The 17920-nt window shown below is 38.3% G+C and overlaps 2 protein-coding genes across 10 annotated transcripts in view; one reads left to right on the plus strand and one right to left on the minus strand.

Moving 5' to 3' along the window:
- Positions 1 to 6801, plus strand: part of LOC126817371 (C2 calcium-dependent domain-containing protein 4C) — a 46055-nt gene extending 39254 nt beyond the window's left edge. Inside the window, exon 3 of the mRNA XM_050544315.2 lies at positions 6416 to 6801. Within this exon, the coding sequence (XP_050400272.1) occupies positions 6416 to 6744 (329 nt within the window). The 3' untranslated portion in view covers positions 6745 to 6801. The remainder of the gene's footprint in view (positions 1 to 6415) is intronic.
- A 7411-nt stretch (positions 6802 to 14212) lies between these two features.
- Positions 14213 to 17920, minus strand: part of LOC126817389 (probable serine/threonine-protein kinase ifkC) — a 40858-nt gene continuing 37150 nt past the window's right edge. For all 9 annotated transcript variants that reach the window (XM_050544354.2, XM_050544352.2, XM_050544347.2 and 6 more), the window contains one exon: positions 14213 to 16340. In XM_050544354.2, coding sequence (XP_050400311.1) covers positions 16221 to 16340 — 120 coding nt within the window. In that variant the 3' untranslated portion in view covers positions 14213 to 16220. The remainder of the gene's footprint in view (positions 16341 to 17920) is intronic.

Raw genomic sequence — 17920 nt, forward strand, 5'->3', positions numbered from 1 at the left:
GCTGATAAAAAGGGTCACGTTTAATTTTAAAAACAATTATAGGCTCCGATTCATAGGAATGGTCATAGACACAGAATGACCCAAACTAAATAAAGAAAACACAGCTAAGACCTTATGAGTAGACACCAGTGAATACTAAATTGGGATCACTTGGTTTTTCGCATTTTCTTAGGGTTCCGTGTAACACTATCTTAGGGATAACAGTAGATCAGTTTAGTAAATATATGATTTATTTACATCAGGTATATAAACAGCTACAGTTACAAACATACAACATGAACTAAACTACATCGGAACTAGACTACGACAGGAACACATATAACTATATTAAATCCACCATTCTGTCCCTCTGCCAAGGCAGCGACTGGACTCGGGTGAGTCCATACGCCGATCTCGCCGTCTCTGCTCGTCTCTAGTCGTCTTTGGTCGTCTGCTCTCTGCTCTTCTCTGTCCGTATGTCTAACCTTCAGCAAACTCCTGCTTATACAGCGTACGATAATTAGGAAAAATGGTTAAGAGTGATCATCATATATGGTATTGTTTATTTATCAGATTATGGTGTCTGTAACTGCACTGTGTATTCCCTTTGAAGTCATTAACAGGTCATTGTATGATGCACTGACCACTAGTACATTTCCTTTAAGGTCCTGCTGAGTGTTGCACACAGATCATGTGCACCCCGTAAATGACATTGAATTAATTACATGTTTAACTACAACACAGACAGTCGTGACTTAAGAACAGTGCATACAGAATTTAAAGGTCAATATTATATATATTATCAAAACAGCTGGAGGTCAACAAGTTCAATTTGATAAAAGTTATAGAGTACTTTGTTACAGCCGTTCAAAATCTCGCGGCGCACATTGGTTGATCTAATGCCATGCTATAACATTAAGCTTTATACTGATTGACAATAAGATCCCAAACTGAAAGTTGTGGTAGTGCCTGGATAACCGTGTCTATATACTTGGTGTCCCGTGTATTAGGCCAGCCAATACACGTACGCAATCAACCCAAGTCTCTGATTTAAAGGACGGGTGGTATTGGGTGTTCCAAAGGCACATGTATGTAAACATCACCGAGTCCAAAACGGGACCTCTCTGTGGGATTGCTTGAATAACTCTACAAATAACCAATTATTATGGTGTTAACGGTCAAGTTTTTAATGATTATGTGATCACGTAGCCTCTGGGATCACCAACTGTCGTCTGGCGATCACTTCTAAAGCTTACTTACTGACTCTAATCCCAATAATCAGACCCCTGGGGATGGAGAGGAACTCTTCGTATATTATGCCGCGACACGCTATCGTGAAAATTAATGAGGATTTAAATTCCTGTTTGTGACAGAGAATAAGGTCGCAGGTCGCAGGTCCGCTCCCGGTGTTGTCCGGGAAAGTTCAACCGGATGAATTTTCTGGTGTGGTGCATATGGCGGAGGACCTGACAAGGATAATTGTCTAGTCGTTCGGATGGAACTAACAACCGAAGTCCCGTGTACACATTGGCAGTTGGAATACAATATAAGATTAGATCGTAGCGCCGCGGACTTGGTCAATTTTTTCTCATAGCACACTGTATGGCGTATGCCCGTCTTCATTAGCCCAGTAGGAGCAGAGCGGTAGGACGTTAAACCCCATTTCATTTTGTTTTGATTATGACAGAATCGCCTGATTTTCGTGTATGTTGTTTCTGAAGGGTTCCAGTTCTTTCTGTGTGATTTGAACCCCAATCACCTCACGACGAACCATAAATCTACGCTAATATGTCGTGTCGGATTACTAAGGCTTTGATGGTCGTAATTATAAATAGTCTCTGTCAACTATGGTAGAAATAAAATGAAATGAAATGCAACAATCGGTTTAATAAAGACAGACATACATGTAACACTATCTTAGTGATAACAGAGATCAGTTTCGTAAATATAGGATTTATTTACATCGGGTATACAAAACAGCTACAGTTACATATACAACAACGATACGGGAACTTAAACTATACAGGAACTAGACTACGACCGGAACACATATAATTATATTAAATCCAACATTCTGCCCCTCTGCCAAGCCTCTCTTCTCCTCCCCGCTCTGTCTGTCTAACTGTCAGTAAACTTTCCAACCTACTCTTCCTCGAATTCCAACTTCCGGGAGTGGGTTTACTAATTGCACCCCACCGTGTAGACAGACATACCTCATAGAACAGCACGAGAGGAATTATGTCTGAGCAGCGGTGTTCCCACCTACTCTTCCTCGAATTCCAACTTCCGGGAGTGGGTTTACTAATTGCACCCCACCGTGTAGACAGGACCTCGGGGTTTCGTCCCACCACCGGACGACTGTTCCATGCCAGACGTATTGTCCTGTCTAGATAATCGAAGCTATGAATATCCACTGTTGAACAAGTCAAAATGACCTCGTATCCCTGGATAGCTATACAGACTCCAGGCACATGTTCATCAACAAATCGGCCGTAAAAAAAATAAATCTGGCAGGCGAAAGGATGTACAATAGATTCCTGGTATGTCATTGACAGTTGTTTATGTCAGATACTGTCTACATGGCAAATTAAATGCGTAAACCACATCTCAGTTATCCGGAAGTATCGAATATTTTTAAACTGGTCGTCTGGGGAGAATTGTATTTTAAAACTGAAAGCATACTTTCGCCTGTAATCAGGATAACAACTCAGTTTGCAGTGATGCTTAAATACATTAATATGTTAAGAACTGTTCATACGTGGAGGGTAAACATTATAATGGAGAGAGAGAGAGAGGGAAGGAGGGAGAGAGAGGGAGGGAGGGAGAGATGGATTTAACGTCCACGTCCACTCCACATAAACCGCGACTAAAATATGGTTCAATTTTATTTCAATAATTCGCTTGCGCGTAGGGACCTTTAGCTGTGGGAGGTTGGATAGGCGACCCTACTCCTTGCCACGTACTACCGGGGGAATGTAAACCACGCCATGTGTTACTCCTGAAATGACATAGTTTGTGTCGGAGTGGACGTTACCCGCTCGCTCTCTCTCTCCCTCCATTATGGTAAATAGAGTTTGTATTTCCATTGATTTCACGCCCCAATTAAGTCCCGATAACTCATTGCGATTCACAAATATCGAGATCAAAATGGCATCTACTTAAAAGAAAATCCCCAACCCGTATCTATCTTTAAAATAAGGAAAGTTTTTCATTATAGGCTTCTGTAGGTATTAATCTACTAACCTAGTTTGATAGGTCCTGTCCCACGTGATTTGGTAACATCCTGTCATTCTAAGACTGACGATTTATCACGAATATTACGGTATGGACAGTCTAGGTTTATGAGGTTAAAACCCTTTGATCGCCTTTAGTGTCCCAAGGGTATGTTATCAAATCCAAAATAAATCTGGAATATTATCGAGTTTTTAAATACCTATTTCGTTAGTATTGACTAAATTTCTGTTATATGTGGTAAAGGATATTCAGACGAATTTGAAAACATATGGACTGACCAAACCTTTTAGAAAAAATGAGATTATTTTGTTATCGCCACGGCAATTTTGTTACCATAACGGCACTTTGTTACCGGCTCGACACTTTTGTAACCGTCCCAACACTTTTGTTACCGTCTCGACACTTTTGTTAGCGTAACGAAACTTTTGTTACCATTGCGACAACTTTATTACGATCACGACACTTTTGATAGCCTAACGAAACTTTTGTTACCACCATGGCCCTTTTGTTACCACAACGACACTTTTGTTACCGTCACGTACGACCCTTTTGTTACTGACACATCACTTTTGTAACGCCACGCCGTTTTTGTTACCGCCACGGCGTTTTTGTTGCCAAACAGGACACTTTTGCTAGCATCGCAACACCTTTTTTACGACCATGACACCTTTTTTACCACCACGACACTGCTGTTACGGCCACGACTTTTTTGTTACCAAAATGAAATGACACTTTTGTTACCATCACGACACAATTATTACCGCCACGACCCTAATTTGCACTCAAATTGATTATTTAACATCAAATTAAGAATACATAACAAAATAGCAAATGTATCTCCCTGCCTGGATTCAAATCGGATGAAAAAAAGAGGCTCATCAAATTAGTTGTAGGTGGCGCTGGCTTATAGTGGATGTAGAGGAGGCCGAATTTATTATATCTTCATGAATATCAAACATATTCGCTTTAGATAATCACCCGTCTTCATTAGCCCAGCAACTGGCGTGGTTTCGAATCCCCGGTTGTACGTGACAAGGCGTAGGGTCGTCTGTCCAATCTCGTGGGTTTTCTCCGGGTCCTCCGGTTTCTTCCCACTGCTAATGACCCCTACTCGCAAGCGAATTATTAAAATAAAATTAAATCGAATCCCCGGTTGTACGTGACAAGGAGTAGGGTCGCCTGTCCAACCTCGTGGGTTTTCTCCGGGTCCTCCGGTTTCTTCCCACTGCTAAAGACCCCTACGCGCAAGCGAATTATGTAAATAAAATTAAACCATATGTTAGTCCCAAAATGACCTAGTTTGTGTCGAGTGGACGTTAAACCCCATTTCTCTCTCTTTCTCTCTCATTAGCCCAGTTGGAGCATAACAGTAGGACGTTCAACCCCATTTCATTTCATTTATTTAGATAAGCAACATTCACAATAATATTTTGTTTTGCTAGCTATTCAAATTCCCGCAAAGCGCGGTCAGCGAACTTGTAATCCAGTTTTCTGGGGATTTCTGTCAATCTAAAGGCCAATCTAAAAGACTCTACAATAACTCGATGTTATTAACGTTGATAGGCGGGATTTATAAGCTGGACAATTGAATAGCAATTACAGACCGTGAGCGGCCATGTGTGTGAAATAGCTTTATTTTATGTCCGCCTTCACCGAAGTGATATTGCAGACAATTACATATTATATGTACAACGTGAGTTATTTACAAGAGCGGCCATTAGAGAACGGGGATTAAATACCCCGTATTAACTACTTTGGTGTCAATAATGGCTATAGTTGATAGTCCTCCATATCCAGTCGGTAGTTTATAATAGAGTTTGTCTCCTGTGCATATTAACTCTAAACACGTATATTACTCGTTTGTCAATGGTAGTGTGACACCAGTATGCGTGGCGCAATAACAAAAAACCCCAAAACAACAAAGGTTGAAATATAAGATAGATCAAAAGTGATATCCACCTACCGGATGTTCTAACTCGATTATCTATTCTTATCTCCGATATGGACTGGACTGGTTATATGGATACAGATTAATTGATCGTGACTACGATAAACACATTTTTAAGGGCTAAATCTATTTGTTAAGGCCAGGTCAATTTTTGTCAAACTCGCTGAGATGTAAATGTGGTTAGGGCACGTGATAGTTGGCGAGATTGTAGGTTAGGTTTCAGAATTTGGGGGAGGGGTTGAGTCTCCACATACGCACTGACCTAGGATGAGGAAACGTCAGTTCGTGATATTTCCTGGTTTTATAAAAAATAAAATACATACAATACATTGGATTTTAGGGTTAGGCAGGGGCGCCGGTGCGGCGCGAGGGCCAGTGTACCAAGAGATGGGGGGGGGGGTCCCTCCCCCCCGGCCTCTAGAAAATTTAGAAATTAGTCAATTCCGAGAACGCTGTTTAGAGCGCCTCTAGCATTCCAAATTCCAACATAGACATCTGGCCAAGGTATGCACTGATAGCTGAGAGACCCCCCCCCCCCCCAGCCTCTAGAAATTTGTCAATTCCGTGAACGCTGTTTAGAGCGCCTCTAGCATTCCAAATTCCAACATGGACATCTAGCCAAGGCATGCACTGATAGCTGATAATGAGAGAGCAAGAGCCGGTTCGCGACCGACCAGAGTGTAATTACATATCTATCATTTAAAAATAAATAGACTAGTAAAAAGGTTGAAAAATTTCATCATTACGGCATGGGTATACATGTATACCCCAGAAAAGGGCAGGGTACCATTTGTATATCCTGGTACCCGGGTTCCGGCGCCCCTGGGGTAAGGGTTGGGGTGAACACTAACCCTGTTTACATCATGTGACCTATGACGAAAGATTGAGCTGGCCTTATCATTTAGCACTAACTATTTTTTAAGCCCATGTCTTATCTCTTGATGTATTTGATTGGTTAGCTGGTTTGTTTACTTTTGATCAACTATTCTTGCTACCAGCCCATCTCTAGTTCTAAATAGTTGTTAGACATGGGGTTTAACGTCCTACTGTTCTGCTCCGACTGGGATAATGAATATGGACATACATCATGCAGTGTTCTTTGATCGAACAATGGACCTCCAGGTTAGCGAGCCAACGACTTACTCGCTGAACCACTGCGGCCCCATGTTAGACATTCTTTATCAAAGCACATGTGAGCATGTTTTTCCGAAAATATTTTTTCAACACATCTAATAACCCTGTTCTTTATTTCAGATCCATACATTAGAGTGGAGGTTATCCAAACCGGAAGGGGCGTGGCCCGGAAACAAACGAGGACGCGAAAGAATACAACACACCCGGTATTCAAGGAGACTTTCACGTTCACGATATCAACTCGACAAGAAGATTTACTATATACAACAATAAAACTAACTGTCTTTGATTACGACAGAATCAGAAATGATGACGTCATCGGTGAAGTTCGAATAGGATATGGATCCCCGGAAGAAAGTGGCTTAGAACATTGGACGCGAATAACCAGAGATTTGGAACGGGAAGTGAGCCGATGGCATTACATCAATGATGTCTCAAGTAGTTCTTAGTTTCGATCAATCAAGACTGAAATAATTGTGGGAGTTGCATAACGTCGGTGAAGTGTCAAAAGGGTGCCTCTAAGAATTTCTAAAGATTAAGAAATAGAACCTTTTGCATTTCAAACTTTCCACAAATCAAGATACAACACTTGGACACATGATACCCAGAACAGTTCTAATTGGCGTAGAGATACACAGCTTAGACAGAAATGTGCATATTAATTGGGAGATTTTAAAAACGTATTTGACTAATTTCCCGAGATACACCTTTTTGACACTTCACCGTTGATAAATAACATCACATCTTAGAGTATCATTTCTCGTCTACGATATCACCCTTGGCGGAAGTCGACGTAAAACGCCAGGAACGAACTATACCAAGATAAACTATACCAAGACCTTGAATGACTAATAATAATAAATCTATTTCGATAATAATATAATATACACTAGCTCGGTACCCGGCTTAATCGGCATCTCCCTGTTTTGCACGCTTCTCCGCTAGCTTGCATCATCCGGTACTATTATTAAACTTAATTACCATAACAGATATAGTTAGTTAAAACTCCCGTTATCCGTTAATTGCAGGAAAACAGTTTGGCTGCAGACACAGACATTTGGCTGTGTTAATCTAATCTTGATCTTCAGATATGTAGGCGTGGATCGCGGCGACGAAGTGTGGTGGGCGAACATACACGCACACGCATTGATTGTATTTATGTGACCTGTTTAAACAGCGTTTCAATTCTATTATGAAACGCGATCAAGTCAGTTGTCTGCCCGTCCATACCGGTGGATCAGTCAGTATGGCTCACTAACAAGGAAATATGGGGTTCGATACACAATTACTGAGTTTAATACTAAGCGATGTTTCGACGAGCACACTCCCGTCTTTATCAAGCGAACTTTGGACGTATTGTATAGCGTACATTGATTTTAATTTTTAACCATTTAGAATTGACTTTAGTCCATTTTAGCCTTGATTTTGTAGATTTGTAGATATAAACTTGCATTGTAAATATAATGTTTTTAAAATGATTATTCTGTTAGTATTAAGGAATTTGAAAGTCTATTGATATATAGGGATAAAGTAAGGTTACTTTTCTTAGTGCTTTTAATTGTAGTAATTTTTTCTGTTATTTTTAAATGTAATAGCTTATTGAGTTAGATAACGTTTAACTCTTCCAAAATTTTCAACCTTTTTTTAACAGTTCGTTATCTAGAAGCTATGTGCGCATGTGCAAGTTTCACCAAGAAGAGATGCGAATTCCGCAATACGACTTTTATAGTATCCATAGAAATGTTGGGGGGGGGGGGTAAAAAGAAAAATGATATGTAAATGTTTGCGTACGCATACCGAGCCCTTATATAACCCGCTGCGGGTCTATTTTGGTCCAGTTGCCATAACTTCCATTTCGACTATTTTCATTGCGTTTATTCAGTTGGTTTCCCGGATAACATATAACGACGTCATTACGTAAAGTGCATACTCATAATATTAATCGTAAACCGACACATATCGTGGTATTTACACTCACCCGTCTAACAGCTCAGTACGTGGAATAGATATTTCCACTTACCCATCTAATAGGTGCGTGGAATAGATATTTGCCATATTTGCTCTTGAAATCTGGGCACTCACGAAATGGGTAGTAAAGTTTAGTTTTGTACATATATATATACATTGCCTCATTTTACGACGATGTATCTAACTTTAGCGTATAAATGACACATGGTTAAATATTATTTTAATAATTCGCTTGCGTGCAGGGGTCTTCAACAGTGTGGGTGGGGGCGGAAAACCCGGTGAGAACCGACGAGCTTGAACAGACGACCCTACTTGTCACGTACAAGCGGAGAATCGAAACCACGGCAGTTGATTCAATGACAGACCTTATGATTTAAGTAATACGCGTTAAAACGTTCGGCGAGCATACTTGTACGAGACAAGCGGGGAATCGAATCAACAAAATGACAGACCCTGTGATCCAACGCACATGCGTTAACCATTCCGCCCCACCCCACCCCCTCCACTACTGGAACAAAGTAAAGTTTAGTTGTGAATAGTTATAAAGCTCAGATTATTTTTTTGTAATTAAGTAATGGGGCAATCTACTCATTGTGTATTTTACTCTTTCGTTCACCTGAAGGTGTTTTAATCTGAGGCCTCCGAATTTTTATTGATGAAATTGAAGGTATTTAATTATGAGGCCTCCGTATTTTTATTTATGAAATTGAAGGTAATTTATCATGAGGCCTCCATATTTTTATTGATGTAATTGAAGGTATTTTATCATGAGGCCTCCGTATTTTTATTGATGAGATTGAAGGTCTTTTATCATGAGGCCTCCGTATTTTTATTTATGAAATTGAAGGTAATTTATCATGAGGCCTCCGTATTTTTCTTGATGTAATTGAAGGTATTTTTTCATGAGGCCTCCGTATTTTTATTGATGAAATTGAAGGTATTTTATCATGAGGCCTCCGTATTTTTATTTATGAAATTGAAGGTAATTTATCATGAGGCCTCCGTATTTTTATTTATGAAATTGAAGGTATTTTATCATGAGGCCTCCGTATTTTTATTTATGAAATTGAAGGTATTTTATAATGAGGCCTCCGTATTTTTATTTATGAAATTGAAGGTATTTAATTATGAGGCCTCCGTATTTTTATTGATGAAATTGGTTAAATGTATATAAATTGTGATTATGAAATAGACATCGACACTGTAAATATATTAGCAATTCTGTGTTTTCATTATTCCACGATTCTTTGGATGGTCGTTATAACGGTTTTGAACTTGGGCTCTTATCTCAAAAATCCCAGAGAATTGAAAATTTAGAATTTGAATCATTTTCAATCAAATCATACGTCAGATACCCACAATATCATACCTAACTACCGCATCCTTGGTTTTCAAGTCCCGTAACTCTGTGCATAGAGGACAAATTGGATGAGTTTTAAATTATTGTTCTAATATTGATGCAAAGAGAACTATAGCATGGTGTAAAACTGTCTATGCAAACGGATTTATAGCGAATACTCAAATATATTTGAAATTACCAATTTCTTTTTTCTCTGGGATAAATGAGATAACTTTGTTTGTTTCTCTCTTTCTGATTAACATCTTTCAATAAACCATAAAATAAATGCAGGCATTTTTCAATTCTTTAAAAGACATCTAGAAGCATGGTTAACTGTTCATAAAAAAACCCACAACACAAGGTATATATGGATATAACTACTTCTCTATTATTTAATAACTTGAAAACGTGACATGTAGGTGTTTAGTCTCGGTCACCCAGAACCTCCTAGTCTTCAACATACGGAGGGTCTGGGAAGGTTGTCAATATTTGACGTAAAGTCCATTGCCCATGCGTAACCGGGAGTTTGGTTTTTAATATTGTTGATTATCCAGTCTCTTTAGCCATTTCAATTAAGAGTTGCGCCCCTTCCCACAATAAATCCCACAATTCTTGCATTAATATAAAGAAACATGAATCGTGACGACGAATTAGGATTAATTTTAAAAGCATAGATATGGCCCATGAAGAGAGCAATTTTACAATAAAAAATTAAGAGTGTTAGATATTGAACTCGCATGCAATCAAATGGATTTTTTGAAATGACATTCTTAAATTAATTTCATGGGCGTAAACATCTTGTTTTAAGAGGAGTTACCTCCCTTAGACATTGTTTATGATAATGTGAAAGACCGGACTATCTAGCCAATTTTTCTCAAACGTTGACAACCTGTCCAGACTAATATTCGTAGAATATTTTTCTGGATGATAGAGACTAGTAGGTGTTACGAAACGCAGTTACATCCATATATACCTTGTGTTGTGTTTTGTTATGAATGCAGGCATTTTTGTATGTGTGTTTTAATTAAATGACTATCATCTGGAATTATAATTAACCGCCCCTGTCATCCATTTCAGGGGGAGGAGGTGGGAGTATTCTAATTTGATATTATCTGTTTAACTTCGTTTGACCAGCTGTCTGACTTACCATCTTCCCTTCCCATACTGATCAGAATTGGATCAATCTGATTCAAATACCGATCTATATTTCGTTTCGTTCTTTTTTTATACTTTCGATGGTCTCTACTACATGAAGATCTGACCCGTTGACCAGTTGTAGTGGGAGGTCGCGTCAGGCTCATATCAACGGCTTTTGAACTATGCCGTCAGACTTTTGATTAACCAATCAGCGTTGATGTTGCTAGTGGATTACCCTTAGTTCCATGCAACTCACGCAAAACCTCGCCGTAACAGATCGTTTCATTGGCCAGTCTCTCACATAATCCAGAACGCGGGTTACATAACAACTCTTCCAGATCCTAGTGTAGTAAAGACAAGTAAAACGAAATTTTGAACTATAAAAACGAAACGAAATAGGATGTGTGTTTTAATCAGAATGAGTATTGGGCCTTATATTTGAATATTTGGGACATACAATCAAGAAATTGAGCCCAAGAATCATCAACCTCTGCATACCTTTGATCCAAAGGACTAACCGTGGAATTTCAAAAGGTAAACTTTGATGGAGGACCGACAGGTGTTTCACAACAACCCATAACACATGACTTATCGTCAGGGGGTGGGGGTGAGTCAAATTCGGAGATGGGTAACGTCCACTCTGCACAAACTAGGTCATTTCGGGAATAACACATGGTTCAATTTTATTTCAATAATTCGCTTGCGCCTAGGGGCCTTTAACAGTGGGAGGAAACCGGAGGTCCTGCTGAAAACCCACGAGGCTGGACATGTGACCCTACTCCTTGTCACGTACAAAATTGACACGGGAATTAATCAAAACCATGCCAGTTGACTCATTGACAGACCGTATGATGGACGAACATTGCAAGATAAGTAAAGTAGTTATAATGATATATTTTTGCACCTATTTTTTTTTTTTTTTTTTTTTTTGCTATCGCCCTGATTATTTGTTACTTATTTTTTTTTCGGGTTTAATAATGGATCAATGCATAGAAGTGGTTAACTTTAATTCCATCAGTATTTTTGTTTTAATTACATGTACTTGAGTTTGGGATGGGGCGGGGTAAATAATGCAATACTTGGCTGGTGAATGGGTCCCACGCAATATCACCAGTTCTAGGACACGAAGCTCTATTCCGTTTTGTATGGTTATTTATTCAACATCTTCGACAATTAGTGTAGGATGTTCTGAAGGAGGTCGAGAAGGGCCATCTGGATTATAACTTTATGAAAACAATTATCTGTTATTACTAAAACACGTGTTTTCTATCTTTTAGTTTATTACTAGGTCTTGAAATTATCAACGAGAATTTAACTTCATTACTGTAACAATGAAAATGTCAAAGATACTAATAATGTAGTCTCGGTCTTCAATTAGCCTTGGTTGCCTGCCGAACAACGATCAGATTTATTTCTCTTTCAAGAATTTATCATCCTATATATTAAAGGTAGACATTATGTTGTTTACGGTTTATCATGTCGATTATATCCCCTTCTAAATACTCTAGAAATATTAGGGAAATGTAAAAAATGAAATGAAATAGGGTTTAACGTCCTACTGTTCTGTTCCGAACTGGGCTAATGAAGACGGGCATACGCCGTACAGTGTGCTATGAGGGAAATTTTGCCCGAACAGCGGCACAACGGTCTATTCTTATATCGAATTCTAACTGTCAAGGGATCTTTTACATGCATGCCAATGTGTACACGGAACCTCGTTTCTTCGTCCCATCCGAACGACTATACAGTTGTCCTTGTCAGGCCCTCCGTCCTGAATCATTGACAAGGGGGAACCACGCCGGAAGTTTATTGGCCAATGCAGAACTGTAAAGAACATGGTGGTCCAGTAACTGGGATGGATATAAACTTACTTGACGAATTCAGCGAGAAACAAGATATTTGGGCACCACCATCGCCTCGTCATCCTTCAGAGGCGACTAGTTAAACTTCCTGGTGGTAAATTTAAGTACGAATGTTCTTGAGTGGATGAGCTAAAAACGTCTATTCGGAATGCTATAAAAGCAGAAATGAGTTGAAAAATGATGCCGATACATTATTGAAATTTGTTTACTCTGTGAAGGGGGTTGGATGGCCGAATGGTTAGCACGTGCGCGCTGTATCATAAGGTCTGTCATTGAGTCAACTGGCGTGGTTTCGATTCCCCGGTTGTACGCGACAAGGAGTATAATCAAAGGCCCAACCTCGTGGGTTTTCTCCGGTTTCTTCCCACTACTAAAGACCCCTACGCGCAAGCGAATTGTTGAACCATGTGTTAGTCCAAAAATGACCTAGTTTTGTCGAGCGGATACCCCATCTCTCTCTCTCTCTCTCTCTCTCTCTCAGTGTATGAAAACATGCTCATTCTCAATCTATTTGTTCCTTACTACATGCTATTTCTCCTTTGTGCTTCTCTGTTGCTACGTGGCTGTAAATGTGAGACAAATTTCATATTTTACCACCGATACTTCTTTCTCCACTATTGTAACTGTCGAGGGGATTTAACTGCCTAAATGTACTCAACTTTCATTGTTAATGGGGGTTGGGTGGCCGAAAAGTTAAAACGTGTGCATTGCATCATAAGGTCTGTCATTGAGTCAAGTGGCGTGATGTCGTTTCCCCGGTTGTACGTGACAAAAAGTAGGGTTGCCTGTCCATCCACGTGGGGTTTCTCCTGGTTCTCCCACTGCTAAAGACGCCTACAGGCAAGCAAATTAATGAAATAAAATTGAGCCATGTGTCATTCCCAAAATGACCTGGTTTGTATCGAGTGGACGTTAACCCCCCTCTCTCTCTCTCTCTCTTTCTCTCTCGCTCTCTCTCTCTCTATCTATCTCTGACGGGGATATTAATATTGTACAATGATCAATTTCAAATCTTCAAACGATTTATTGATCTCTAGATCATTTACTTCTTGATGATCCAATGAGGCGAACATAACCTTGATCTCTTTATTATTAATCCAAGACCAGTCGTCACCACCCCATAAGAGCACAACACAGAGACGTTAAACCTCATTTCATTTCATTTTAGTATTAACCCAAGACTATGAGCACGATGTGTGGATTTGGCGCTATATAAATGGACATATTATTATTATTTACCCAACCCCGATAGAATCATTCATTTAGTGCAAAAGTTATCTGACTTCAACAAAATAGTCCATTGTTAACAGGTTAGATCTATTTGATAAGGTCAACGTCAAGTTTGGTCAAAGGTCACGAGATATAAACATGCCTAGCGCTAATCCCAACCCTAGCCCTAACCCTGGATCTAGCTCTTATGCTAACCTTAACCTCCAATCACGCCAACAATCACATGCCTAACCTTATTTACATCCCAGCGATCTTGACGAACATCAAGCTGCCTTAACAAATAGATTTAGCCATTGTTAACAATACATGGTGTTTAATATTGTTTTGTTTAATTGGGTTTTGTTTTAGAAAAGGAGAAAATAAAATAAAAAACAAACAAAGAGGAGTATTAAATATTTAATTATCACAGTTCAGATGAGGTGAAAATAATTTGAGATAAAACAATTTTACAAAAAAACCCCAAGAAAAGCCGGATTAAGAAGGCGTAAATATTGTAGGCGGTGAATTATTAAATGGCTTAACGATACAACTTCCGGAAAGGTACACTACATCCGTTAATAATAACATTAAACATTAAGTACAATGCGCTCCACGACGCATGTTCTTATCGATAAATGACGTATTTCCGGTTCATATATACGTTAATAAATGTATCGCAATATATCCTTCATCTCCGTATTTAATATTGTAGCCTAGAAACCTATCAATATTACCCTCTTCTTGTCATTGATATATCATCGCCATTCACAAGCCCACGGTTTTGTTTTCTTTGATACGTCAACAAAAAAAAACCCCAAAAACCCAAACAAACAAAAAACAAACACCCCAAACCGCTTTAACAATTAATTGCAGCGTGATAAATCAAAACAAAATTAATCGGAGACATATTGTACAAAATTTTATGTTTTAAAACAAAGAGTGTCAGTTTTATTTATTGTAATGGCACACAATTTATAGCAGTGTGGATTATAGATTTATGACAGGAAACACTGCGTGGGGTATGTAGCTCTATATTTACTGCACAATAACATTTCATAATCCGACTTTCAACACATAAAATAGAACAATTTGTTGAGTACACATAATATAATATACATAATATACACAAACGCTGTTTAAAGGAGAAGGTCGACCTTTAAGATTTCTTTCCAATTGGTCTCCAAATATCAGTACCATTTCATATTTGACTTCAAACACATAAAATATAACAGTTTGTTGATTTACACAAAATATACAAATTACACATAACGACTACTTTGTTTAAGGGAGGAGTTCGCCTTAACATTAGCTTACAATGCGTCTTCAAACATTAAAAATCTAAAATAAGCCTCTTGGCATACTAACATACACAATAAAAGGAAAACTTCCCCTTTAAGAAAAGGCGACGAAAGAAAATAAGGAAATGGTGATCTAATGTGGACGGAATTTTCAGGTATATATTTTAGGCAATACTGTGTTGACAAAGATTTTAAAAAATAAAATGTTTCAAAAACATAATCATTTTATAACATATACTAATATATATATACAGCTCATAAAGAAAAGAAATTAGTATGTACAATGTTCATTATTAATTTTAACGGTACTGATCGAGTTATACATTTGATAAATTTGTTCCCCAATCCCATTCAGACATCCCGAATAAAAATATTGTTTAAAAAAATACATTTAATTTGATAAATAAAATATTATAGGTGCTGCTAAATTCGAAAATCTGAAAATGTGTTATTTTATAAAACGTACCATGTGGACTGTGTACATAAGATTCGGGTCCGTGTGAACTGTGCACATAAGATTCCGGTCCGTATGGACTGTGCACATAAGATTCGGGTCCATGTGAACTGTGCACATAAGATTCGGGTCCATGTGGACTGTTCACGGGAGATTCGGGTCCAGATGGGCTGTTTATGCCAACAAATATCAGACAAAGATCACGAAAAAAAAAAACAATCCCTGAAAGAGAAGCACTATATTTTAGCAGCACTTAAGAAGCCGTGTTGATTAGACAGCAAGCAATTGGTTTTAGAACGTACATTGCAATTAACCTATTGCCACTAGCCTATGTTCATTGAATAATTGATTCGCGCCCATTGAAACTCTGATAGCCTACAAGACTAAGATGGATTCTGTACTTGCGTAGACGTTGGTACCGAGTAGAATTAGAAGCGCATGGTGACATATTGAACGGCGAAAGATAGGAAAGGCGTGGCTACATATTGAATTGGAAACTATAACGCCAATTGAAAGTAGAGTTATTCTCGTTTTAGCGAATTTTTCGACCGTTAACGTTTTGTTATTGACCTAAGATCCTATCTTAGATTCACATCATAGAAAAATATTATATACATTTAATACAACAATACAAATAGGATGTGGGAGTTATTCCCCTTTAACCTTTCCGCTTAGTTGGTGTTTGTTGTTGTTGTTGCTGTTGCTGTTGTTGCTGTTGTTCTTCAATTCTTTCTGCTTCTTCTTTATCTTTATCTATTTTATCAATCATGTTATCGGTCTGAAATGATGTACACACCCATTTTAAATACAATCTGATTACAATACAGATCTATATTTCGTTTCGTTTTTTATACTTTCGATGGCCTACACTACATGAAGATCTGACCGGTTGTTGCGGTAGGTCACGCCAGAGGTCATACGAGCGGCAAGTGAGCCTATGACGTCAGACATAGTGAGCATTAGTGTTACTAGTGGATTACCCACAGTTCCGTGCAAAACACGCCTAAAGCTCGCTGTAACAGATCGTTTCATTGGCTAATACCTCACACTATTCAGAACACGTCATTGATAACAACTTTTCCAGATCCTAGAGTAGTTAAGACAAGTAAAACGAAATTTTGAACAATAAAAACGAAACGAATTAGGATCGGTGTTTTAATTAGATTGTTTTAAGTACAGAGAAGAAAACTTGGAATGGTCATCAACATCGAGCGGGTTGTATACCAAAACAAGCTCATCTTTGTTGCCATGGATACAAAACAAATAATCAATCAGAGAAATCATGGGGCAAGCATTGGGACAATATCAGGGTATCAGTATCACTAACTGGCAGCCCGAATGTTGTCTGCCAGCTTGACTTAGGGAGCGGTTGTTATTTCTTGATAGAATGGTTAGACGGTTTTGGGAGAGAGAGAGAGAGAGAGAGAGAGAGAGAGAGACGGGGTTTAACGTCCACTCGACACAAACTAGGTCATTTCGGGACTAACATATGGTTTATTTCAATAATTCGCTTGCGCGTAGAGGTCTTTAGCAGTGGGAGGAAACCGGAGGATCCGGAGAAAACCCACGAGGTTGGACAGAATAATTACAGAATTTACTTAGGCCCAAATATGAATGGTAAATAGACAATACGTAATAATACATACATTCTGGAAAATTGTCCCTCCCTCAATCAAGTTAGGTGACAAACATGGCTTCTAAAATTAGATTTTTTTAATAGTTTGGGGTATCTCCTCACGAATACAATGTTTTGAAATTTGTGATAGATTAATTAATTTGAAAATTTTTTTAGTCTAAATATATCATCAAATCACACAGTTTGTACGTGGGAAGTTATTTTTTAAGCTTCAAATTTCTTTTCCCAAATTTCTTTTGGATTGGGGAACAGGCTTAGCCTATGGACCCCCTCTCCATAGTATACAAATACAAACATTTAAATACAAAATAATAGTAATAAATATACAAGATAATTGAAATTTGATGGCTATTTACATTATATACAAATTACATAGCCACAACAATATTTAAATTCAAAATTCATGACTTTAAAACCTCTTGGAGATGTCGAGAAAACATGGCTTCTAATATTAGATTTTTTTAATAGTTTGGGGTATCTCCTCACGAATACAATGTTTTGAAATTTTGGATAGATTAATTAATTTGAATATGTTTTTAGTCTAAATATATCATCAAATCACACAGTTTGTACGCGGGAAGTTATTTTTTAAGCTCCAAATTTCTTTTCCCATTTCTTGTTCTGCTGATAACAGTATCCATATGCAACCGCTTTATTTGGTTGCTGATAAACGTTTACCGGTTTGTTTTAAAACTGGGTTGTTTTTTTTGATTCAATATATT

The sequence above is a fragment of the Patella vulgata genome, chromosome 4 (assembly GCF_932274485.2).
Source record: "Patella vulgata chromosome 4, xgPatVulg1.2, whole genome shotgun sequence".
NCBI lineage: Eukaryota > Metazoa > Mollusca > Gastropoda > Patellidae > Patella > Patella vulgata.